Here is a 25,291-nt window from a genome sequence, read left to right on the forward strand (position 1 = left end):
TGCAGGCAGGTCTCCCCATCATGATGGTTCTAATGCTCATAAGTGTTGAATTGTATGGAAATAAATGATTGTTGATTGAGCATTTATACACTGAGTACTGTCCTTCCTTCAGCCCCAAGATTAAAAGAATTGGGAGATTTCAACAACTTGGTGCCGTGTGACCTGGATCTTTGGTGTGCTGAGGAGGAGCAGATTTGGCCTATGGTGAGATCGTGGGGCGAGGCGAACAGAGGACCGGTCCAAAAATAAAAAGGTAAGCACAGCCTGTTGTATTATACCAAATGTGCATATTGGGCTTTCCAAATTAATCTGTTCGCTGAGTTACACGTATTTTCACATTAAATTTGTCGGTGTCTGGTTTTTGGCGCAAGATACTAACAACATAAGTTGAGGCTGAATTCCAGTGTGTTAGATAAACTGCTTCTACCGAGATACTAATAAGACACTACGTTGGACTAGTTGCAGCCCACTTTACCTTCCACATTTAATTTTGTCTAAGACTGGCTTCTGTAGCAATAATACATTAGAATCTCTTCTGGAGACGCGGCCATAAGTCCAGTACATTGAAGTCGAGGTTTTGAAGTTTGTTTATGGTGTCGGTGAGTCATCGTTGATGCGGCCATGAAATAGAAGTTGATTTAAGGAAAAGCAGATGCTGGCTCATGGTGCGGTTGAACGCTGGCAACGCCAAAGGCGCAACACGTCCGTAGGTCTGGTTTATGATACGGCCGTGTTCCGGTGGTGCGGCCGTGAGTGCAGCACTGAGGGGTTGCTGGTTTCAGCACATTGAATAGAGGTTTGACGTGGTTTGTGGTGTCGGTTTTTGCCTCGAGGGCTGCGGTCATAAAATAAAGTAAAATTTTACTTGCCAAGAAGTACATAGAGCAAAACCTGGTTTATGGTGTCAGTATAACTTCAGGGGACGCAGGCATCACTTTTATGATGCGATTTTGCCCCGTTGGGGCGGCCATAAGTGCAGAGAAAGGGGTATTTGGTCTTTGGTTGCTGTGCTTCAGAAGATTCTAACAGTTGAGCTCAGAGGTTTCTGTGCAAATTTCTGCTGATGAAAAGCGCTCTCTGTGGGTCTCACTGTGGGTGAGTGTGTGTGAGGCGCTCTGAGTGTGTTTCTGTGTGTGAAGTGTGAACACAGTGACAGTGACGGTTGATGTGTGACTAGGAGGACATTAGTGCGAAGAGAATGCTTTAAGATCAAAGGTTGACGCCTAGTGTACCTGTGGAAACTAATTTTGTTCATGGTGTGGCGACCCTCCTGTCTGTAGACGTGCAGGCAGGTCCAGCGGCGTCTGGGTGCCGAGGTGGCAACTTGGGAACTGAGGACTCCCGCATAGCTACAGAATAACACTGGAACGGCCGTGTAATCACGGGTTCACATTTATTCTGGAATAGAACAAGAGAATCTAAGGTTGAGTTCTATCATAGGTGAAATATAAAAAGGTTGAATTCCTCGTTTCAGTGGTTGAAATTGTTGTGTGCCTGTCCCCTGACGAGTGTGAAATTAAATAAAGAGGGAATTTGGAGCCACATGGAGATAGACGGGCATAATTGGGTGCATTACTCTGTGGTGTAATAAAAATAAAAATAAAAATAAAAAAGAGAGATAGTAAGAGGTGTGCAGTGGAGAATTATGGAGGAGTAGAGAGAGGAATGTGTTGGGAGACTGGCGTGCAGTTTACGCTGTCAAGGTAGGCGTGTTGCCTGCTTATCTGTTTAACATGTGATGAAAATGAAATTAAATAAATCTCTTAGTGTGTTGATACAGGAAGCTGCGGACCTGGACCAACTCCCCCCACAAGCACAGCGGCCGAAGCAAAATTATAAGTAATGGGAACCACACCCAGCACGAATCAGCAGCTGTGAAACAGACAGCAGCGAGGAGAGAATTAGAGGAGAAATGAAGGTTTTAAGAGCACATGAAATTGGGTTGAATTTTGGGGCCAACGGACTTGTGGAGGTTGGGAAGGCGTCCGGAGCATCACAACAAAAGGTGAAACAAAAACGCACACAAGCAGAGTAATGTGAGAGAAAGGCTCCTTTTAAGGTAACACCTGGTTTGAGAAAAAGTTAAAATTAACCTGTCTGCCTACAAATGCACACACATGCAATGAAGAAACAGCTTACACTCATGAACATGTGAAGATTTTCCAGCAAGGTTAAAAAACAAAACAAAAAAAGATTAACATACTTCTGTTGTTAAATGATGAAGTTTATTCATTACTGACAAAGAAACCCTCTGGGTTGCAGGACAACAATTTAACTTCAAAAAAAAAAAAAAAGGACACTGGTCTGACCAACCAGTGAAGACACGACAAATTTAGGGGTTAAAAGATTCAAATTGTGACATGTTTTCTGCTGATTAATAAAAGTGATTACTGAGTGAAAGAAAATTCCTTTTTTGGGCTTTTAAACATGATCTTAAGAATTTTAACATGTACCTGTGTTGTCCTGTCAGCTTGGTGGGTTATGAGTTGAATATATGGTGAGAAAAAACAAAAAAAGGGGGAGAGAAGGCTGACACAGGGCCTGGCCCCGTTGTTTCTCCCCTCTGAATAACACAGCCAACACAACATGATTTTCCTGTTCGTTTGTTGTTGTTTTTCGTTTGTTTTTGTTTTTTCTCTTTATGCTTGATTACAGGCTGCTTTGCCGGCCCTGAAAGCCGAGGCTGACTGGACTCCTGCTCTCCCCCATACGTGACACTGACCAAATGCTGCAACAGCTGGACCCACAACAATGACCTGAAAATGTCAACAGTGCTGCAGGAATGTGATCTCATGCAGCAGAGACGGAGAGCACTAAACCTAAGGCTCGTTTCACTACACGGGGGAAAATACTCAGACAGCTTCAGCTGACAGAGCTGTGACGAGACGCCCGCCAAGCCCGAATGAAAAGTAAGGCCGAGCAAAAGAATGCTGACCTTGATAACTCTGCATTCACACGGTGCAGGACAGTGATGGACCAACACGGATGATCGGGCAGCAATAAGGGCGTGACCGAGACAGGAGGAGTAACTGAGGTCAGAAGGCACCTCAGAATGGACAAGAAACACAGAAGAGGATGCAGGTTTCACCTGCGGTGAGCATGGACACTGGAGAAAGGACTGCCCCAATTGGGGTCAGAACCAGGACGGACTGAACTTTGAGCAGCAGCAGCAGCAATGGTCGCAAACGAACTGAAAAGGAGGAGGGCAGGACCCCAGGGCATGCTTCAGGCCGTGGTTTACCCAGAACACCAGAACAGGGAAGTGATGAACACACACACACACACACACACATTGGAATGCTGATTCACTGAGAAGTGATCCACACACACACACACACACACACACACACACACACACACACACACACACACATACACACACACACACACACACACACACACATACACGCTGATGCAATGAAGAATGCTTTGCTTATGCTGATATGCAAAATGCTGCACACAAACATCCCAATGCATAATTTTTATGAGGAGCCATTGATTTCCATTGATTACCATTGATTACTTAGAATGTGTTATATGTCACCCAGAGGGCATTTATGTAGATTTTAGGAATAAGGTCTAAAAAGTTTGGTTATGAAAACAATGTCTGTGCGTGATGTCTGTTTATGGCTCAAGGCCTTGACTGAATTCTTTGCTGTGCTTCACACAGCCCTGATGAGGAACAGTGGCACAGAGTGAAGATGATGAATTAATAGTGTAAGTTTTAGGTCGGAGTACGGCATTTTCTGTGATTGAGTTTTAATTCAAGGAGGAACAAAAGGAGTTACGGCACCTGAGGTTCTCATTCCCACACAATATCGTCCCGGCAGGAAGCAAAGGTTCCTGTGAATTTTTGGTTTATTCTTTGGTTTTGCTTAGCGCTAGCTTGATTTTATCAGTGAGCTTTGCTTGTGTTCTTTCTCGTAAGCGAGAGAGGATAGTTTTATGCTTGGACAAGTCTGCAACGGGCCCTAGTTTGTGTTATTGTTGTTAGTGTTTTGTTGGTTACGTCTGTTTCATTTTTGTTACAGTGCACTGAGGAAATAACATCTGAGAGGTGTGATCCACCGGTGGTGATATGGTGATATTTTGTGAGTTCATGATTTAACAATCAGCTCTTTAAACAAGGCCTGAAAGATTGAGATTTAAAGCGCTATAAAATATTATTACTGTAAACAGTTGCAAAGTGTGCTTCTCCATGATTGTAATTGGCTTGGGAGAAATTCACTTATTGGGGACACTGATCACATGAGAAGTCCTGAGTCTAAAAGGATTGCAGCGAGACAATCCGGTCCAAAAAACAAGGAAGTGTTTTCCTTTTAAAATGATGACGTCATCTTGCTGGTGATGGATGCTCGAATCGCGTGAGATTCCATTATCAGCAACATCTGGTATGAATGTGTGTGAATGAATGCATGTGACTGGACTGTGACGGACGGACTAAAAGTTTTGACTGACTTGATACTGAGACAATGACTGCACCTACTTTTGGATTAGTAAATGCCAACAAACAATTCACCCAGCCAGCAAGAGAAGGGTGGATGCTTCGCTTTGTTTGTTTTTGCAGGAGCAGGACGATAAGAGAGACTGAAGAGGAGAATTTCTGATGCTTTTTTAGATATGATGTCACTAACCTTTTCTTTTAAGTTTCTAGCTCCGGTGAATTGACACATGGGAGTGTGTCAAAAAAGGGGGAAGTGGAAGTTGAGTTTGAACATCAAACAATGGTGATATGAAAATTTCTATGAGTTTATTTTTGTGTTTAATAATTTAGCTATGGTAAGACTTAAGCTTATAATGTGTTAGACTTAGAGATGGTTCATTCATTTTTTTTTTTTTTTGTCCCGTTTGGATCTATAGCCATCAGAATTGTTGTCTTAAGGCCAAGAAAGATGCCAAGCGGATTTATTTTACCAAGTGGATCATCGTGGCCTTGCCATATTGGTCCATTTGATTGACCTTTATTATAATTATGAATTTATTTTATTTATTTATTTACCACACACACACACACACACACACACACACACACACACACACACACACACACACACACATCAGGTGATCACTACAGGTTTTCTCTTGGGCAGCGGTTGTCCTTCTCTCCTGGATCTGCTGGAGCTTTCTTTAGGCCCCTTCCCAGCTTTGACAAAAGTCCAGCTGGGATAACCACATTTACTCAGGGCCTTCTTGATGTGCTGTTCTTCTGCTCCCTGGCTGCTGTGTCAGTGGGGATGGTGTTTGCTCTGTGTTGTAGCGTCCTGATGACACCCAGTTTGTGCTCCAGTGGATGATGAGAGTCAAACCTTAGATACTGATCCGTATGTGTAGGTTTACGGTACACGTCAGCTTTAGATGTCCCCCATTACTGATGGAAATCTCACAGTCTAAGAAGGCTAACCTGCCACTTTTCACATCCTTCCTGGTGAATTTGATGTGTCGGTCCACCGAGTTAATGTGATCCGTGAAATGTGGTACGTCCTGAGATTTGATTTTCACCCAGGTGTCATCCACATATCTGAACCTTATGAGATTGGGGAAACCTGCAGTCAGCTGAGACTGACGAAGTCATTTGGACGAGTGACGAAATGTTTCTCCCACTGAAAACGTCCAGATGAACAGAATCACACCTTTTCATAACTGTATATAAATACAATGTGTAAAGAGAGGTGGGGAGGCTGGTTAATGCTGGTTGTTTTTGCACTGTTTTATGATTTGCTTTATGAACTGATGTGCAGCACACATATTATTCAGTTAGAGAAGGAAAAAAAACCCAAGTTCAAGATTTTTTAAATGACTTTTAATCAATTTGATGTTGTTCATTTTGGACAAATGTGCATAATGTATATTAATGCAAATGATTAAGAGATAACTGCAGAAAGTACAATTCAAAACAGCTGAATCAGGAATTAAAACAAAAAACTTGTTTACACCTTTTGACCCATTGATAAGCATAAATAACACTAAATTGTTTTGGTTTTAGCATTTTCTAAATCAGTGATGTCTTTTCATTAAAAGCGTGAAGTGAATTTTATTGTAATTAAACTTGTTTTATCACATGGAAATTTCAAACATGTTACTTTTATTACATTTATTTGAAACATTGCAGATGTTTTAAATCATAAAGAACATAAACATAAAAAATAACAAAATTAACAAACACAATTTTAAACATTGTCATCCATCTACAGTGAAGTTATAATGAGACTAATATCTAAAACTAAGATGAATATCATAATAAAAACTTTGAAACTGTTGTTAGCACAAGGCACATTTGGCTTTTCCTCATGCAAATACACGTCCACTTATGTTGAAGCTTTTCTTTAACACAAATAAATGTGTCTTTAATCTTTCAACAGTGCAGTTATAATCACTTGTTTATGTAAAGTCAAGTTGATTTGAAAATTGATTTTTATATAAAAAAAAAGTTTGTTTAGTTCTGGAGTTATAAATGATCAAGGGGTTTCTCTCCTTTCTCTGTTCATGAGCTCTGCTTTTTTTTTCATCTCCATCAGAGACTGAACTCGTTTCTTCCAGCCTTCTTTGCCCTCAGATTTCTCTCCTTCAATAAGCATGTCGATGTACTCTGGAGTGGACAGAGGGTTTGGTTTAAGCGCTATCTCTCTAAGTCTGTTCAGACACTTGGAGGACCACTCCATTAATTTCACCACTTCAGCCTGAACATTTTTACATTGATCCTTCAGACTGTCAACCACTCCCTGAAAGGTAATCTTCTTCCCTGTGGCTTTCTGGTGCTTTTCTTTCATTTCTTTCAGTGTTCTTTTCTCTTTAACCTGTTGAATCTCCCATCTGAAAGGCATATTATGATGCTTGTCCCAGGAACATTTGCCTTCACACTGAGTACAGTTTCCATCTGATCCGATTGCATAACAGCCTCTTTTACTTGCATCATCTGGTATCTGACAGGGGTAGTGACAGGTGACACCGCATTCGGAACAGTTGGTGACATACTCTTTTTTGCCCAAAATACTCTTTTGAATAATTTTTGGGACAGAAACTTCAATCTCAAAGTTCTCATTTCTGCTGATCTCTGCTTCATGATCTTTAAGTTTCTCACTCGTCTCTTTTATCTCCTCAGTCTTGGCTAACCGAAGTTTCACCTGCTCCTGCAGATTCTCAACTGAAATCTCGAGCTGCTTTCTTTCTCTGAGGACCTCCTTTGTCAGTGTCAAGCTTTTAGTTTCTATGAGATTCAGAGCAGCAAAAAAGCTCTTTATGCTCTCTGCCCCCATCTCCCAAAACATCTGATCAAAACGTCCTCCTTTACCAACATCACTCCTGCTGACTCTTTCAAATGATTTATTTTCTGCAAACAGCGCTGAATTATTGAATTTGAAGTGAACCGGCAGTCCGTCTTCTGTTTTAGGACATGGGACTCCTGCAGCATTGATCGCCTCTAGAACTGGAGGTGGCTGACCGTCTGCAAATGTCACCAGGATCCTGATGTTTTCTGCCACATCTTTGCCAAAGATTGAGAGCACTGAATCAAACACATATTTCTGTGTTGCTGTGAGTCGTGCTAAAGAAGCCTGAGCTACAAAACACACAGCATCGATGTCAGTGACACCGTGCTGATCAGAGAAGAGATTATGTATCTGCTCTACGATCTCTCTGTCTCTTTCTATGCCTCTTGTATCTCCAAAGCCTGGAGTGTCAATAATGGTCAGAGAGAACGGGATTTGAAATCCCTCCTGGTGGTTGATTTTGTAAACAGTGACTTCAGAGGTCTGACTGTGAGCTTGTGATGTTGACTGATCCTCATTAATGAATTTAAACCTGAAACTGTCCTCCCACTCTACACCAACAATGTAGTTGATCATCCCATCGATCAGAGTGGACTTTCCTGATCCTGTCGCTCCAAGAAGCATTATTGTACGATTCTGCCTCATGTTTTCTTTACCAAAGTTAAACTTCCTGTATCCATCTATGTTCATGTGTTCTTCTGTCAGAGGCAGTTTGTAAACTGAGGGGGAATCAGATTTGATCTTTTTACTTTTAATCCTGAGAAGTTCTGTGAGGCGGTTAAATGTTGTGTAGACTTTAACAGTGATGCTTTCTTTGCTTCTTCCAGCTGAACCACAATCACATCTGACCCTGACTGCATATTCTGTCTCTGTCTGAAGACCTGAAAGGATCGCATTTTCACCTGCTGACTGTGTTTGGTTCCACTGCAGAGCTTCCTCATTATCATCTGTTTTTGAATACTCCACCATGTAACCCAATATCTGCACATCCTCTCCAAGCTCAGCAGGTTTCTCCCAGCTAACTGATATCTCACTTGAATATGGCTGAGCTTGAGGTTTTCCAGGAGGGCTGCAGGGTAAAGTTTTAATGGCATCACTGATTACATTAGCTGGTCCGACACCTGCTGAGATCACTGCTCTGCATCTGAACACATACTCTGTGTTTGGCTTCAGATCTCTCACTGTGACTTCTTCAGCCTTTGCTTCTGTCTTCTGCTGCCATCCATCCTCTCCACTGACACAGTACTCAACAGAGTAGGAGGTGATGTTCTCTGCTCCAAATCTGGGTGGAGAAATCTTCAGTGTCACACTGTTGTGGTTTATGTCAGCTGCTGTCACAGTTTCAGGCTTTGAAGGAGGCTCAAAGTTCTCACTGACAGTAAATCCACCTTCATAAAGGTAGATGCTGGAACCTTCCTGTGTCTCATTAGTTAACCCCACTGTCAGGAACTTCATGTTCTTGTTCTCCTTGTTGGCCTCTGCAAAATCACTGAAGAGTTTTGCTTTTCTCCTCATTTCAGCTGTTACTTCTTTTGAGGCGTACCATTGTTCCTTCTCTACATCATGAGTGTGAGGATCTTGAAGGTCTGGGTTGGTTGGAGTGTGAGATTTTTGGTGGAAAACATTAAAAGTGAAACTGAACAGACTAACCAGGAGGTTTGGTTGGTTTCTTTGTTGGTTTGTCCCTTTTAAGTATCTTGATAAAGCTGAGAGGTACGGTTCATCCTTTCCCAGAGAGGTGAAAACAAAACACACAACATGCTCTGCACTCAGACTTTCCTTGTACAGATCATTTTGAGACGAGATGATTTTGGTGTTTTTCATCATCCTGGTAAAAGACATTAATATGTCAACTTCTCTCTCTTTACAGTCCATCCACTCGTTCAGGCTTTTGCTGCTGAAAGGTGAAGAATGTCTCTTCTTCAGGATCTCTGCAAGCTCAGCTTCCTCTTCTCCTCCTCCTCGGATTGATGGAAGCTTCTTGGCCAAAGTCTGTTGGAATTCCAGCTTGAACTCAGAGCACATTTCTTTGAAACTTTTAAGCTTTTTACCAATCTGTGGGAACTGCTGTGCAGTGCTGGTTCTCAGTACATCATTGGACCTCATTTCCAGCTCACTGAAGTCCTCCAGGACTGTCTGTGCTTCTTGAACTAATCCTATACTGATCTGACGGACGAGTTTAGCAGCAGAAGAATCTAAAGCTGTCAGTGGCAGCAGCCAGACCATCACTGGTACAGCTTTGTCTCCCAGTAATCCTGGCAGGCTTTGGTAGACTTCTACTGCATCTTGAAAGGTTGTTGGTGGTTTTGGAAGACAGAAGTCTCCATAAAATTTACAGGAGAATTTATGAACACTTTCTTTGTCCTTGTCTTCCATCTTCAGGGAACCTTCACCCTCTACAGAAAGTAAGGGAATCTTCTTGATGGTCACCTTCAAGTTACCCTGAACATCTTGATGATTTTCCTGTTCAGAAACTTCTCGGTCAAACACAAAGAAAGCTTGTGCTCCATAAAGAATAGCTGTGACTACATGTGTTGCTAAGCCTTTATCAAAAACATATGGATGCTTCACGTTTCCTCTTCCAAGATGATTCATGGACAGCTCCTGGATCTTTGTGGTTGCCTTGTACTTCAGTGTTACTCTGGCCTGATTTCTGGAAGATTTACTATCATTCAGATATTTGGCAGATCCATCAACCTGAACCAGTCCACCTAAGAAACTTGCCTTCAGTGAAGCTTCAACATTTAGAGCTAAAGATTTGTCTGAAATTGATTCAGATGCAACAATTTCAAAATCATTAGAGGGCTGTGATCTTTCTGCTATATCTTCCCTGAGATCCTTACGGTCCCACAGAGTTATTGCTGTAAAGACACAGAGATAGACTTTATTTAATCCCACACTAGAGAAATGAAAATAGAAAAAATAAACAAGAAGAAAACAATCCAAAATACTATACTGTGTACAGATGCTTACTATATACAGTAAAATACCCCAAGGTGGTTGTTGTTCTTATTAGTCTATATATAAAGTGCAGCAGGAGTAGTAATAATAAACATGTATTTTTAAACAGTATGAAAACATATCAGACAAAACAACATATTACACATGAACATTACCCAAATGCCTGTCTAAATAAATGTGTTTTCAACTGTTTTTTAAAAGAAGCAACAGAGTCGATGGTGTGTAGAGGGGAGGTAAACTGTTCCACGATATTGGAGCTAGGGTTTGGAAACCACGATCCCCCTTTGTTTTTAAATGGGTACATGGAATAGTCAGAAGACCACTATCCATGGATCTAACGATATGTTTTTGAGGGTAAGGGTGAAGAAGCTCAATGATATAATTGGGGGTCTCTCGTCGTGAAGACCCAACCTGAAGCCAGTGCAAGGACTTTAACAAGGGAGTGAAATGGGAGAATTTATGACTGTGGGTTAAAAGCCTTGCTGCTGCATTTCGGACCACTTGAAGGTGATTTAAAGAAGCCTTTGACATACAGGAAAAGAGTGTGTTACAATAATTTAATTGGAAGGAGATGAAGGCATGGACAAACATTTCCAGTTCACCTTTTGAGACAATAGTCCTAAGTTTGGCAACATTTCTTAAATGAAAAAAGCAAGAGCAGGTCATAGACTTGACATGAGCATCAAAAGACAGATTGCTCAAAAATTAACCCAAGATTCCGAGCAGTAGCTTTTATTGAGGATGACAAAGGACCCAGATTTTTTCTAATGTGAGGCTTGATACTCCCTAGAGCAAAGGTGTCGAACTCCAGGCCTCGAGGGCCGGAGTCCTGCAGGTTTTAGATGTGTCCTTGATCCAACACAGTTGATTTAAATGGCCAAATGACCTCCTCAACATGTTTTGAAGTTCTCCAGAGGCCTGGTAACGAACTAATAATTTGTTTCAGGTGTGTTGACCCAGGGTGAGATCTAAAATCTACAGAACTCCAGCCCCTGAGGCCTGGAGTTTGACACCCCTGCTCTAGAGTGAGAATTAAACACTCAGTCTTGTCTGTGTTCAGCTGCAGAAAATTGTTTGTTTATTGAATTTGAGGTTTCATTTGAGTTAGTATTTCTGATAGATCTTTTAAAGAAACGGGGTGAAAAGATTCCATAATTATGGGGTGTGGGAGGTCACGGTTGAAGGGGCTATCTAAGGAAGTTATATTTCCTCTTACTCATACTGACCTTTCTTCAGTCTCGTCTCATTTAACTGCCACGCTATTTTCAGAGAGAAAATTGTTTAGACATAATTTGCTTCCTCATTGGCTGCTTGTTTCTGAGCCACTAATTTGAGCTGCTTTTACCAAGTAATTATTGAAATGAACTGACTGCATCTTTGTATATAATTAAGTGGACTGTTAAATTGCCCAAAGAACTTTTCACTCCCGTGGGCAAATGCATCATCACCTAATTTCTCCAAGGGGCTTTCAGCCACAAAACTGATTCAGTGCCTCTTTGGTAAATCCCAAAAGTATTTTTTTGTCAAAAGAGGGTTTTGTGCTGGCACAGACTGTTACAAAGTCTTGTTTTTATTAACATGCTTGCATGAAATATTCTGGAGTGAGAACTTAATTTCAGCTCTCCATATCAGTGTTGTTCAAGTTACTTTTTCTGCCTAATCCAGAAAAAACAGGGTGGAGGTTTGCTCGGTGCCTCAGCGGTCATGTCAGTGGGAGGATCCGGGGGTTTCTCTGTGAATGTCACATTCCTGTGGCAGCGTTCTCTGTGCTCGCTCAGATTTGAAGTTTAATTTTTTGCTGTGGAAAGAAGTTTTCTTCCCACGCAGAGTGAACAGCGGATACTAATGTTTTTGTCACTTTTTACAGAATAAAACTTGAATTAATGTAAGTACATCCACGTTTTAAACGCTACATGGTCGTACTCTCTCCGCACTCCATATTATCCATTGTTGATCTACACACGTCTGTCGCTGCCACGGACGTCGCACGTGCTGATGTCATTGTCATGAGACACTTGTTAGATTTGTATTGTTGATTGTCATTTACGCTTAGAAATATTTACTTATATATGCTTAGAGTTTTGTAATTAGTTGTAGATTGGTAGAGGTTTTGATCCTTGATAGTCTGCAAACTTTGTGTGTATTAGACAGCACTTTGGGAGCATGAGAGGTCATACCGTGTCTTATTATTTTATGGTAGGATTAACGTAGTTGCGTCTGTTCTAGTCTAAGTGCTCTTTGTTTAGATGAACTGCAGGACTTCCTCACCGTGTTATCTAGGATGAACCATCTAGGGGGAGGGGGAGGCTACCCTCTTCCTGACCAAGGATGTTTGACCCTTTGATCAGCAGTCCACACACACACACACACACACACACACACACACACACACACACACACACACACAGGCAAGGTACTCTTTGTGTATGTAGACGTCATATGTTAATGAACTTATGCATATTCATGTAACCTCAATAAAAGGACAGTGATACGGGAGAACGGACGAGAGCTACTGGGGTCAAGCGAAGGAACGGCGTTTGTCTGGTTCTCTCCCGTGCACGAGTAACATGAAGAAGTTTGCCTACTTGCGTCTTGCTTGCAGTGTAATTATATTGTCTTAACGTTCCAGCGAATAGGTTTATGCTACAAACCTATCATTAATTGGTCCTTCGATGCCAGAGCCCTGGAATCGCATTCACCGAGGGGAGGAGGGACACGCTGAAAGACTGACGTCAGCCAGGAAGTTCCTGTGGATTCGCTGTATGTCTTTTCTCCTCGATGAATGGCGATTGGCGGGATTCGAGGCTGATATTACACGCTAAGCAACACCGAGTAAGTTTAGAGTCCAACTCTATAACTGTACGTCTTCGCCGCTCAGTGGGGCGTTGTCCGTGGCCGCTTAGTGGGGCTAAAATTCGCCGTCTAAGTGGGGCGATGTACAAGGCCGCTCAGTGGGGTTTTTTGTACAGAAGCATTAAGTCGCAGAGTTGCGCAGTTCGAACTTTTTTTGGTTCGCCGTCTTAGTGGGGCGAAATACAGACCGCTGTGTGGGGTACTGTAGTGAGTTCTCCACCGCTCAGTGGGGTGTTGAGAAGTTCCGCGGGGTCCAGATTGTGCTGGACAGTAGGCCTATTTTGTGTTGTTGTCATTGTCGTCGTCGTTGTTGTTGTTGTTGTTGTGTGTGCGGAGCAGAACATGTGGTCTGTGACACCGACTGTTGTTGTTATCATGGGTTTCTATGCAACCAAGAGTGAGTCGGAGGGAGACAGACGTTTGTGCTGGACTTTGCTCCTGGCAGCACAAAGTATTTATGTAAAAAAGAGAGAGAGCGACGGCTCCACAGCTGCGCGGGTTCACGCGAGCGCGGTCACGCGGACCTGAGCCGTGCGGTTAATCGCAGGCTTATAAATGGAAGAGATTAAAATGTTAGAAGTTTTCAGAAAACACACCAGCCTTGGAGAGCTGTGGAGAAGGCCAGCCCACATCAGCAGCACTTAAGATATGCTCTGGTGAATGGCTTTCCCCCCACCCCTTGCTGACACAATGTTTATTCTTTAGCTTGCCCTGATCGACAGCAGCCTGTGTGCCAGACCATAGATTTAATTGAGGTGGATAGTTGTTAAAAGTAATCTACATTAAGCTTGTGGTTGCTTAAATTCAGTACAATGACATGTGAGGTGAAGTGATATAGGTAAATATTTAAACTCATGAAGTGCATAGAGGCACTTGACCTGTGTGAAAGACTGTCGTCTTATTATGAACCATTGTTGAGATGTAGAGCACACCTGTGAAAACAACTAATATGCTGAACCCTGTATGAAACATCTAAAAGTACATGATGGAGAAGCTGAGTTGAATATGAAAGTGTAAGACTTTGCCACTGTGGGCAGAGCAACTACTGTGTGATGTTGCGTTGCAGTTTTTTTTTTTCTTCTGAGCTGATGAGCAGGCTGCACATTATCAGATCGAGAGCTGTCTGAGAACTACTCTAAGAGAGGGAAACAGAGCTATGATAACTGTGATAACTGGAGTGTGCAACGTTTCCATGAGCAGTTTTCCTGCATCTTGACTTGTGTGTAGAGTGTTCATAACATCAGCATCATGTTTTTGATTATTTGTTTGTTGGGTTGAAAAATAGTTAAATAAACTGGTGATCATATTTACGGATCACCATGGCACATATCATCAGCCATGTGATTTATTTTTGCAGATGACAAAGTGAGTGTGAATGTGTCTGACATCACAGTGTTTTTGTGCACTGTGTAAAAGTGATTGCCTCTGATTGTGAGTGAGAGCGGTGATTTTGCAGACCACCAGCTATTGTGAAGAAAAAAAAAAAGAGTGAAAAAGAGACAAATTACTACATTGTAGACGAAGAGAAATAATCATAGGAAAAAGGTTTTGTGTTGATCAGCCGAAAAACAACTACAATGTCATTTTCTGCTTTTAAGAAAGGATTGTTCACACAAACACAGACAGAGAGAGAGAGAGAGAGATGTGTGTTGATTAAGCAGTGATGATAATAATGAAATGTCTTAGTTTGTCACTTTCAGGTGAAAAGCAGACCTGAATCAATTTTCCACATGCAGCGGTCGGAAGAAAGTTATAGTTTAACATCATTGGAAACATGCAGGCCAAGTTTCTGGCTGACTTATTTACAGTGCCATGTGTTTCTCAACCTCACAAGCGAGCTCACTCCTCCCTGAAGATAAGGAATGCAGCTCCATGATAAAGAGACAGCAGCAAGTCCTGAGCACAAAAAGTCCCAGCAAAGCAGCAGCAATGTGGATAAACAGCAGCAGAAGAAAGCAAACCCATCTTCCTGTCTGATTGGATGAATTCCACGGAGGGGCGAGCAAGATGGCGGTGGCAGCATGTTGAAATGCTCAAAAAGGACTGAGTGACTCGGGCAAGCCACATGCAGCTAGCATGCTGGCTAGCGACATGAAAGAAATGGACCCTTCATGATGCGTTCAACGTGCCAGCGCTGTGGTGGGAAAGGCTCCATCATAAACACGCCCTGCGCCGAGGTTCAGGCCAAGAAGAAGAAGACGATGACTTCCAAGCCCAAGAAGGTCGGCCTCAGCGTGGGCGAGCTGATTGTGAAAGCCGTGGCCGCTTCCAAGGAGCGCAACGGCCTGTCCGTGGCCGCCCTCAAGAAGGCTCTGGCTGCCGGAGGCTACGATGTGGACAAGAACAAGGCCCGTGTCAAGACCGCCATCAAGAGCCTGGTGGCGAAGGGCACTCTGGTGCAGACCAAGGGCACCAGGACCTCCGGATCCTTCAAGATGAACAAGGCTACTGAGAGCAAAGCCAAGAAGCCCGCCGCGGCCAAAGTCAAGAAACCGGCAGCAGCTGCTAAGAAGTCGCCCAAGAAGGCAGCAGCAGCACTTCAGCTACTAGACAGGACAAAGCTGAAGGAGAACTGCCGGGACTGTTGAAGTGGGAGAGGACAAAAGAGTGAGAGGACAACAGAGTGAGAAGACTAGGTGAGAACACATAGGAATTATTTAATGTGGGAAATCAAAATTTGGGTTAGCAAACCTGGGGAAAAGAAAACTGACTGCTTAAGTTGGAAAATTGAGACGGAGTCTGAAACATATACAAAATCACACACACACAAGCAGAACATGCATTAACCCTACTAACAATTCCAAACACAAAATGACTCATGAAGACTCATAGCACATTAGTTAAGAAATGATTAAATAATAGCAGAGAAGTGTGTAGGAAAGGCAGCTTTAAGAACATGCTCTGCTGGAGATGCAGCTCCACAGACATGCATTAGACCTGCCTAATAACACAAACACACATGCAATGAAAATTAGCTTGTTATCTTTCATCAGTGTTACAATAGTGTCAATTTAGCAGACACTTGTTATCAAATACTGAATTTATCCTAAAGAAAAAAATTGACTCTACAAGTTGCAGGACAACAATTTAACTTTTGTGGGAAAAAAAAAAAAAAGATCCTGGTTTGACCAACCAGTGATCAGACAATAAATTTAGTTGTTAAAATGGTAAATTGGGAGAAGCTTCCTGCTTGATTGAGGCAGCACATGTAATTTACTGTATGAGGGAAATTGTCTTTTGTGATACTATTTTGAACATGCTTTTCTGTCGTCCTGTCAACTTAGTGGGTTAATAGCTGATATGCAAATTAGTTGATCAGTTTTAGATTAATGAAAGGTGACTGAATTCTAGCACGAGTGAATGAGATGTGTTGGAGTTGTTGTGTGTTGAGTGGAGACTCTAAAACACTGAGTTTCCTGTTTTGATGTGCGAGTGAATCCTGTATTTAGATACACAACTCTGAATACGTCAGAACAGACTGTTTTGTGAAGTGCATGACAGCATGTCACATGTTTTATGATGAAGGGAAAAGGAAAATTGAATAAAATAGATCTGTGGCCTAAATGAGTGAAGAGCACAGACCGGGTGATTAAACTCATAGCTAATATGACATTAGGGTTATGTTGTGTGTTGTGCAGCTGATGGTTGGTTTGGAGTGAATCTAGCTGATGATTCTTCTCCTGTTGTGAAGATGATGAGGAGTTTGTGTCATGACTTAACAAGGCCTTTTTATTTTGATACTTTCACAGTGCACTGAAAGTTTTGTTCGATAATCTCTGTTCTTTGAGCAGATCTGCGAGTCGGGAATTAAAAGCGTTACACGTCGTCAAGAAAATTGTTGCAAGTGAGTTTCTCCACATTTAAAATGGGTTCAGGAGAAAGCCACTTATTTGGGACAATTAGGAAATGAGAGTCCCCCCCAAAAAGGATTCAACGAGGAAATCCAGTCTAAATTATTTTTCTTTTTGAAATAACGTCGGTTTGCTGAGCGTGGAAACGAATGCGATGATAATTTCCACAATTAGCAAAAGAAGGAACCACTGAGTGAATGAGTAAGAATTTTAAAATAACTGACTGACTGACTGAACATGATTGTGTGAAGCTAACCCCCACCTGACAAAGGTGCAGATGAACCCATGTGTTTCCTTTTACAGGAGCAGAAAGATGACAGCAACACTCGAGGTTGCATGATGATTTAACCTTTTAAATGCCATTTTCTGTGTCTGTGCATTTATCAGGTGTGTTATTCATAGGCTTGAGTTGCTCACAGAGATAACTGTGACAAAGTATGCATACGCCTGCGCAAGCGCTAATATTTGCATTTTCTTTTCTTACAGCATGCCAGTTCTTCATGTGAATTGATGATGCGATTTATACCAGGACAACTGGTTGATGTTTTTTCCTACTACAGGATTTCTGGGTTTATGTGTGAGGAAAACTGTGTTTACAGGTTATGAGTGGTGATGCTGTTGCATTGTGTTGATGGGAAAATGTGAAGGTTACTTTGATAATGTGAATAACATGTGTGAAATTTCCTGTGTTGAGAACTGGTGTTACTTCTTTCCACAGCTAGGGTTGACTTTATGGTGTTTTTATGGCACCTCTGGAACCTGTTGACCTGTGTCTGACCTCTGTCTGACTACAGTCAATGTGTATTGCTAATGTTAGTTTCTTTGAGAATGCTGTGGAAGATTCAGCTGAAACGGACAAGTGACATGAGTAAAACAAATAAGAGATACAGTGTTTCTGGGATAGTTTGATATGGGCTCATTAGCTGGCCACTTTTGAGCCCATAGTAATATATAAGTGGAGTGACTTTGCTTAAGAGCAGTCACCGATTACATTAATGTTGCCTGAGTACATGGGATGATCCATGTCTGAGGCGACTTATGAAAATAATTGTAGTTTACTGATTTGAGAAAACCTGCACATGACACTTGTCTTGCTGATGTTGAATGCTTCTTGTCCTTATGATACAATTGTTTACAGGTATGGAGTTTGATTTTACTTCCAGATTTTGTTTTCCAGGCCATGATGGTGTGTATGCAGGCTCCTGGGAGGGTCAGGTGTTAAGCAAACTTAATATGCAAAGCTCACTAACATTTTCATTGCAGGATTATAGGTCCAGGGTGGTGCTGCTCCAGGGGAGGAGATGCCCTGATGTTGCCTGGGATATGATCTAGCTAATCTTTTTCTTTAAGACTGGAATCCAGGTTTGGTGAGTTGACGCATGGGTGTGTCCATGCGTCAAGAGGAGGGGTCCAAGGATTAACATTAAACAATGTTTTTTATTATTGTTGCAGTGATTTGTGTGATTAGCCGTTTTATTTACAAATATTAAACCTATGCAAGTGGTGCACCCATGTTCAGATGAGGCTTTGATGGCCTATAAGTGAAGTTCACTGAACTAATGAATGTGGTTTGATGATTGTTGACATACTCTCCAAATAGTTTGTCTTCCTAGCAAGGAAATACAGGTGCAGCAGTAATCTCCTGAGAAATCTTCAGAGGCCCAGTGAGAAGCGCATAGCTGACAGGACCAGGCAGTGGTTGAGGTCAAAGATCAAGCTGATTGGGGCCCATCATGAAATCAGACCTTGGAGCCACAGCAAGGACCATGAAACTGCCTGCAAAATAGAGGAGAGGATCGTCCACAAGATGGGAGCTGAGGCCAGGAGAGAGGCTTCAGGAGGATCAGAGATCATCTTCAGCACAGCAGACATCACACAGAGAGCTGTGCTACTAAGCTTCCAGGAAATCAAGAGGAGACTTCCCACAGCAAGATTTTAAATACAATGAAAGATTCAATATTGACGCTGAGGAAGACGACTAAGGTGTACGACGTGCTCTGCCTTAAACCTTCAGCAGCGTTGGAACATAAACACTCAGGGGATGAGGAGCGTGCCAAGCTCCATCGACAGCGCAGAAGGAGTTCGAGGATGACATCATGATTCTGTGAAAAGCACAGGAACCAGAAGCTATGGTGGTGATGACAGCAGTTTCCTATGAACATCACCTAATGCTGTGCCACTGTACTGTGCATACGATGACACTCTGAAGGCTGCTGGGATCATAATAGCAGTAAGACAACCCTGCACCCTTTCCACAGAGGTGTTTTCTGCAGAGTATGGACAATGAAGGACAATGAAGGAGTCATAAATATCCCCCTCACAGGACGAAGGCCTGAAGTGAGGTAATGGGAGGCCATAAAACTAGAGTGCTGAGAGGTCTGCAGCTTTGGAAATAGCTGAGAACCATGTTGACAAACAACAAAACCAACTGGTATGTTTGAATGTCTATTCTACATACATTTGGACTCTGGTCCTATGGACAACGATGGAAACAACTGGAAGAGACATTCATGATGCCCTGCAGAACTCAAACCACTCTGCAGAGAGACATGTGATGTGCACACCTGGAGGAAGCATTACCAAGCTGAGATGTTTTTGAAAATGTTACTTTTTTATTTTCACTATTAAATTAACAATTTCTTTGTTTGCTCGTAAGATGCAGTTTGCCATGAGATGAGCTCAATGAATGGGATAACTGCTAATACATTTGTTGAACTGTGTACCTTTTCAGTAATTTAGGGTGATTTGACATATGCTGAGTATAAAAATGTTTGCATTGAAACTGTCAGACATGAGGTGATCATAACTGGGAACTTTTCAAGCATAAAGGTCAAAAAGGGGGGAAATGTTAGATTTGTATTGTTGATTGTCATTTACGCTTAGAAATATTTACTTATATATGCTTAGAGTTTTGTAATTAGTTGTAGATTGGTAGAGGTTTTGATCCTTGATAGTCTGCAAACTTTGTGTGTATTAGACAGCACTTTGGGAGCATGAGAGGTCATACCGTGTCTTATTATTTTATGGTAGGATTAACGTAGTTGCGTCTGTTCTAGTCTAAGTGCTCTTTGTTTAGATGAACTGCAGGACTTCCTCACCGTGTTATCTAGGATGAACCATCTAGGGGGAGGGGGAGGCTACCCTCTTCCTGACCAAGGATGTTTGACCCTTTGATCAGCAGTCCACACACACACACACACACACACACACACACACACACACACACACACACAGGCAAGGTACTCTTTGTGTATGTAGACGTCATATGTTAATGAACTTATGCATATTCATGTAACCTCAATAAAAGGACAGTGATACGGGAGAACGGACGAGAGCTACTGGGGTCAAGCGAAGGAACGGCGTTTGTCTGGTTCTCTCCCGTGCACGAGTAACATGAAGAAGTTTGCCTACTTGCGTCTTGCTTGCAGTGTAATTATATTGTCTTAACGTTCCAGCGAATAGGTTTATGCTACAAACCTATCAACACTCTCACAAACAAAATCATGGTTTAGCACCGCAGTAATGCAGCGTGATTATGGGAAAGTAACAGTAATCTAATTACACTTTTTGCACTTTTTGCCCTTACATTACTCGTTACTTGAAAAAAGTAATCGCTGCCCATCTCTGCTCCATATTTTACTTCCTGTTCCAGAAAAAAAGTGGCAGAGCATCACTACGTTATGTTCCAACAGGACTACCCCTCTGCCTATATTATAAACTTTGTCCCATGCTGATACTTGTTCCCCACTGACTTCTTTTCTCCCATTGTACCTGAACTAGTAGACACTTGGTATTTTATTAACACCTGATTTGTACAACAAAGCTACACAGTATTTCTTGGCTAACTGTGTTCTCATGTCCTTTTTTTATTTTCTGGAAATTCAAAATCAATAATGAAAAACAGACTGTGCTGTAGAAATGGCTCCAAGTGGATATGACAATAACCACAATGGAGTATAAAAGACTTTCAGACTCAAGCATTCATGTATGTATGTATATATATATATATATATATACTGTATAATCTATATAATGATTTCTTACCTGGGATCAGTGAGTCTTTGCGGCAGTCATACAGCATCCCAAGACTGAAAGGCCGGCCGAGTGCCGCCACCTCCATCGTACTGCCAGATTCAGAGTCCATGGCTCAGTCTGAACAGGACCAAATGAACAGCTTGTTAGTTTGTTTCTCTTCTGTTTGTTCATGTTCTCACTTGTGTCTGTGTTACCACAGCAGCAGTTTAAGATACTAACCATCCTCACACTCTTTAATCTTTTGAGACAATAGTCTTAAGTCTCCTCAAAGCACATTTAGGTCATTTCCCTTTGTCCTGCTATAAATTTACTGAATTTGATTGATGCTCGGCTCCTTCACAAAAAACAGACAAGTCAGTAAAAATATTTCTTCAGGCTGGGCGGTGCTGCTGCGGGCCCCGGTCCGGATGGGCCTGGGCCCCCTTGCCCTGGTGGGTTCCAGAGTGTGGAGGTGCCTACTGGGGTCAGCGGGGGAGCTGGCCCCAGGGAGGGGCCGCTTGCCCCTCCCTTTCTTCCCTCCCCATCCTCAGCTGCCTCCCTATTCCCGCTCTACCACACCCACCCACATGCAGGGCTTGGGGTGCAGGTATGTCACCAGGGTGCAGGGGGGGCACCCCCCCTCTGTCCCCTTCTGGCCGCCTGTGCCTCAATTTTATTCTGCAACCTAGACATCCACATTACTCACACTCTCACATAACACATCCATGTAGGGCCTTGGGGGTGGGCACGTTTTACAGCATCCAGAGGATGGTCGGTGTACTCCAACCCACCTCTGGCGCTGGTGCCCTACCCTCAATTTTAAATACATTTAGACACTGAGGGTTTTCGGGAGGAGCCGTGCTGCTCTCTGAGAGGAAGCTAGTACCATGCTCTCCTGAGTTTTAAATGCACTTTAGAACAGCACACAGCAACACTACATATGAGCGGGCGTAGGGAGGTTTGGGGTCTTCACTCACCCCGGTTCTGTTAGCAGTCAAGGCTGGGGGGCTGGGAGGAGGTGCTGGCCATCAGACTGGGGTCTGGGATGCGGGGCCTCCCTGCTACTGCAGATAAGGAGGTGGTCCGCTTGCCTCCACCCCAGAGAGAAGGGTTACATCTCCTGGGTCTAGGTGTGGCTTGCCCCTCTGAGGGCGGGGGTACCTGGACCTGGGATATAGAGTATGTTTGGGGAGTGCGACTGTCTGTGCAGTGTCTATTTGTGTCTGTCTACACGTTGGGTGAGTGCCGAGTATTTGGTTGTGCATATGGGGGTGGGAATGCACGTCTGTGTCCGCGTGTGCCTGTTCGTCTGTGTCTATATGTCAGGTTGGGTCTTAGACTCAACCTCTCTGGGAACATCTCAGGCCCTCTAAAGTACGGAGGCCTATCTCCCCTCACCACACTCCCTGCCGGTGACTGATGCCCTCAGACGTTGGTGTGTTGGTGGTCCTTGTCGTCTGGGGCTGGGCACTCATGTATGTACCGACTCACTCCTGGTGGCCGATTGGCGGGGCCGGGCGCCTGTGGCCTGGCTGGGCTCCTTCCGGGGGGTGGGGTGCCCTCAGGCCTCTGGACCTGAAGCTCGGTCCTCTCTGGCACAGCTGGCTGCCGGCAGAGCCCGCGGGCACGCCACTGCAACCCCCTCTGGCCTCTGCTCCGTAGCTGCGGGGTGACCTGTCCTTTGGGGCTCTACTCAGCTCTTCCCAGGAGGGTGGCACAGTCCCCCCCCCACTTTGGTGGTCCTCCTCGGGTCCTCGTGCTCTGGGGCCTCTGGATGTCTGGGGCCTGGATCTCCTCCATACCTGCTTCATACCCTGGAGGACGGGGCTGTGGCCCCCCCACACTCCCTAGCAGATCGTTACATGGAGAAACCTTTGGAATACAAGCATGCTGATCCACACAGGTGTACACGGGTGTTCACAGACGCGGACTACAGCTTTCTTGGCTGCTGCCTCAAAGCACATTGTGCGCTGTCTATCTTGCGTGCTGCACAATATCGTTTATTATTTAGTATCTACTGATATCTACTGCTAGCTAGTTTATTGTGATGGTGCTGTTTTTTTTATTATGTTGCTCTTTGCTGTTTGCTTTCTCTTCTGTTTTTTTTTCTCCATACAGGTGACCCAGGTGTTTGGTTTGTTTGTTTGTTTTTCTTCCCCCCCCCCCCCCCCCCCCTTCTCACCGTCTCTTCTCCCCTTTGGTTTCCTTTCTCTCCCCCTCTTTCTTTCATTCTTTCTCCCTGTCCTATCCCACAGTCATGTCTGTCCCGTTTGTAGCAACTGAAAATAAAATAAATTCATAATTATAATAAAGGTCAATCAAATGGACCAATATGGCAAGGCCATGATGATCCACTTGGTAAAATAAATCCGCTTGGCATCTTTCTTGGCCTTAAGACAACAATTCTGATGGCTAAAGATCCAAACGGGACACCAAAAAAAAAAAAAAAAAAAAAAATTTCTTCAGGGTTACTTTTACTTCATCTCTGAAACAGACTTCCTGTTAGTATTCAGACCAAGTGTTTGTCAGTCATTCTTAATTTGGTTTCTTACACTTCATTAACTGTCCTAGTTAATAAGGGTTTTATGTGAGATTTTTCAAAAAGTTTTTTGCTTAAAAATGCTTTACTAACTTACTTATAGTAAAATTACTTTTGGAAACATCTAACATATTGTTTAATAATTCTAATTAGCTCCCTTTAAGTGAGAAGTGCCTAAGAAAATTCTAACTATTTGTATGTCGGCTTTCAGTACATTTCCTGCCAGTCAAAGTTCTCATTTATGTAGAAGGAATGTTTCATTTCTCAGTTCAAGCTGTGTGCGTTGGATAGAAATTGCTGGTGTTGGTAATAAAGTTACTGTTACAGTACTTGGAGTACTGACTGTAGCTGGAGAGCTAAGTCCTCAGTTTGAGTCAGATATTAAAATAAAAATAGTATGCTGTCAGTGGAAAGTTATTTGCCTTACACAACTTTACTGCGTTATTTTTTAACCTTGGTGTTTACCCTTAATTTTTATTGTTGGGGAGGAACTCTGATAAGAGAGTTGGACGTGATAAGCCTGAGAGAGATACTTTTGCTTTCGTGTCCTAAATTTCTATGCTTCGCCTTGTTCTCATAATTAATATACAGGTTATGCAGATGAAATTATATTCCTTTCTTATCACCCAACTTGTCCTTTTTATCAGCTTAACAAAGAAAAATTTTGTAAGAAATGTAATATTAATTAAAATGACAACCAGTTCATGACAATTTATGTGAAATTTAAGATTAATGTTTAAAATTTTTTTTGAATTTTAAAAATATATCAGGCTGCCATCCTGTTTATGTGTCTGTTTAAACATGCGCACTGTTGACCTACAGATTAATGTTTTTCCTTTATCTCTGCTTTATTAGCATTTAACTTCTTACATTCTGCACTCTAAAGCATCTTCAATCTTAAAAGCCTCTCCTCTACTTTTAACATAAGAAGACAACACATTACTGTAACTGTAGCATCAGTTCATTGGCGCCTAGAATACAGTTCAGTATTGATTAGTAGTTTGTTAATTTTTACAATACATAACAGACCCAAAACTAAGTCCATATATGCACTTTCACCTGGAGACAAAAAGAAAACCTTGGTGTACTCACAGTAGAAAGCTGTGGGATCCTCTGACCTCATCCTGTGCTTTCTGCTTTTATAATCTCTGCAAGGGACAAACTCCACCTGACCTTTACTCATTAACAGAAAGATGTGCAGCAGAGTATCAGGCTGATTTCTGAGAAATGGTGTAACTTCTACAAAGTTGTTTTAGTGAAACCAAACTAACAGTCTGGGCAATAGTAATAAAAGCCACTGTGGTGCTTTGAGCTAAACGCTAACAGGACTCCTGCATCACAAAAAGAAACCTCTGGGTTTAATCTCGATATCACAGAAGATCTTTCTGTGTGGATTTTGCATGTTTTCAACCTGTGCCAATAAAAGCTTCCTTTAGCTGCCTTTTATTAAACCCCAATTCTTTTGTCTCCATGATAAAACAGAGAAAACCGACGGCTGCTGAGTGAGCCCTCATCTGGGACTCTCCTCAGCTCTTTCTGGGACAGTGGCGCGGCTGCCCCTCTGTTGGTCTTCCTTAGTCTCTTGTGTTCTGGGGGCCTCTGGATGTCTGGAGTTTTGATCTCCTCCATACCTGCTTCATGCCCTGGAGGACGGGGCTGTGGCCCCCCCACACCCTCTAGCAGATCATTACATGAAGGAACCTTTTAAAAAAACAAGCGCGTCCATGCTCACAGGTGTACACACGGGTGATCACCCGGTAGGTGCTTTGAGGCTCCTACCTCAAAGCACACTGTGCGCTGTCGATCTT

At 42.7% G+C, this 25,291-nt stretch overlaps 1 protein-coding gene and 1 pseudogene across 1 annotated transcript; one reads left to right on the forward strand and one right to left on the reverse strand.

Annotated features, from left to right (window-relative positions):
• Positions 1-5,778: 5,778 nt before the first annotated feature.
• On the reverse strand, positions 5,779-24,613 carry LOC146552853 (uncharacterized). Its single transcript, XM_085254146.1, has 3 exons — positions 24,576-24,613; positions 20,975-21,082; positions 5,779-10,126 (listed from the first exon to the last, which is right to left on the reverse strand). The coding sequence occupies exons 2-3, from the start codon at positions 21,072-21,074 to the stop codon at positions 6,456-6,458; spliced, it is 3,771 nt and encodes a 1,256-aa protein (XP_085110272.1). The 5' UTR covers positions 21,075-21,082; positions 24,576-24,613; the 3' UTR covers positions 5,779-6,455.
• Positions 12,289-16,650, forward strand: LOC146552854 (histone H1 pseudogene; annotated as a pseudogene).
• Positions 24,614-25,291: the final 678 nt, after the last annotated feature.

The sequence above is a fragment of the Mchenga conophoros genome, linkage group LG18 (genome assembly GCF_057382185.1).
Source record: "Mchenga conophoros isolate Kocher_MC1m ecotype Shallow Benthic linkage group LG18, M_conophoros_male_GT1.1, whole genome shotgun sequence".
NCBI classification, from domain to species: domain Eukaryota; kingdom Metazoa; phylum Chordata; class Actinopteri; order Cichliformes; family Cichlidae; genus Mchenga; species Mchenga conophoros.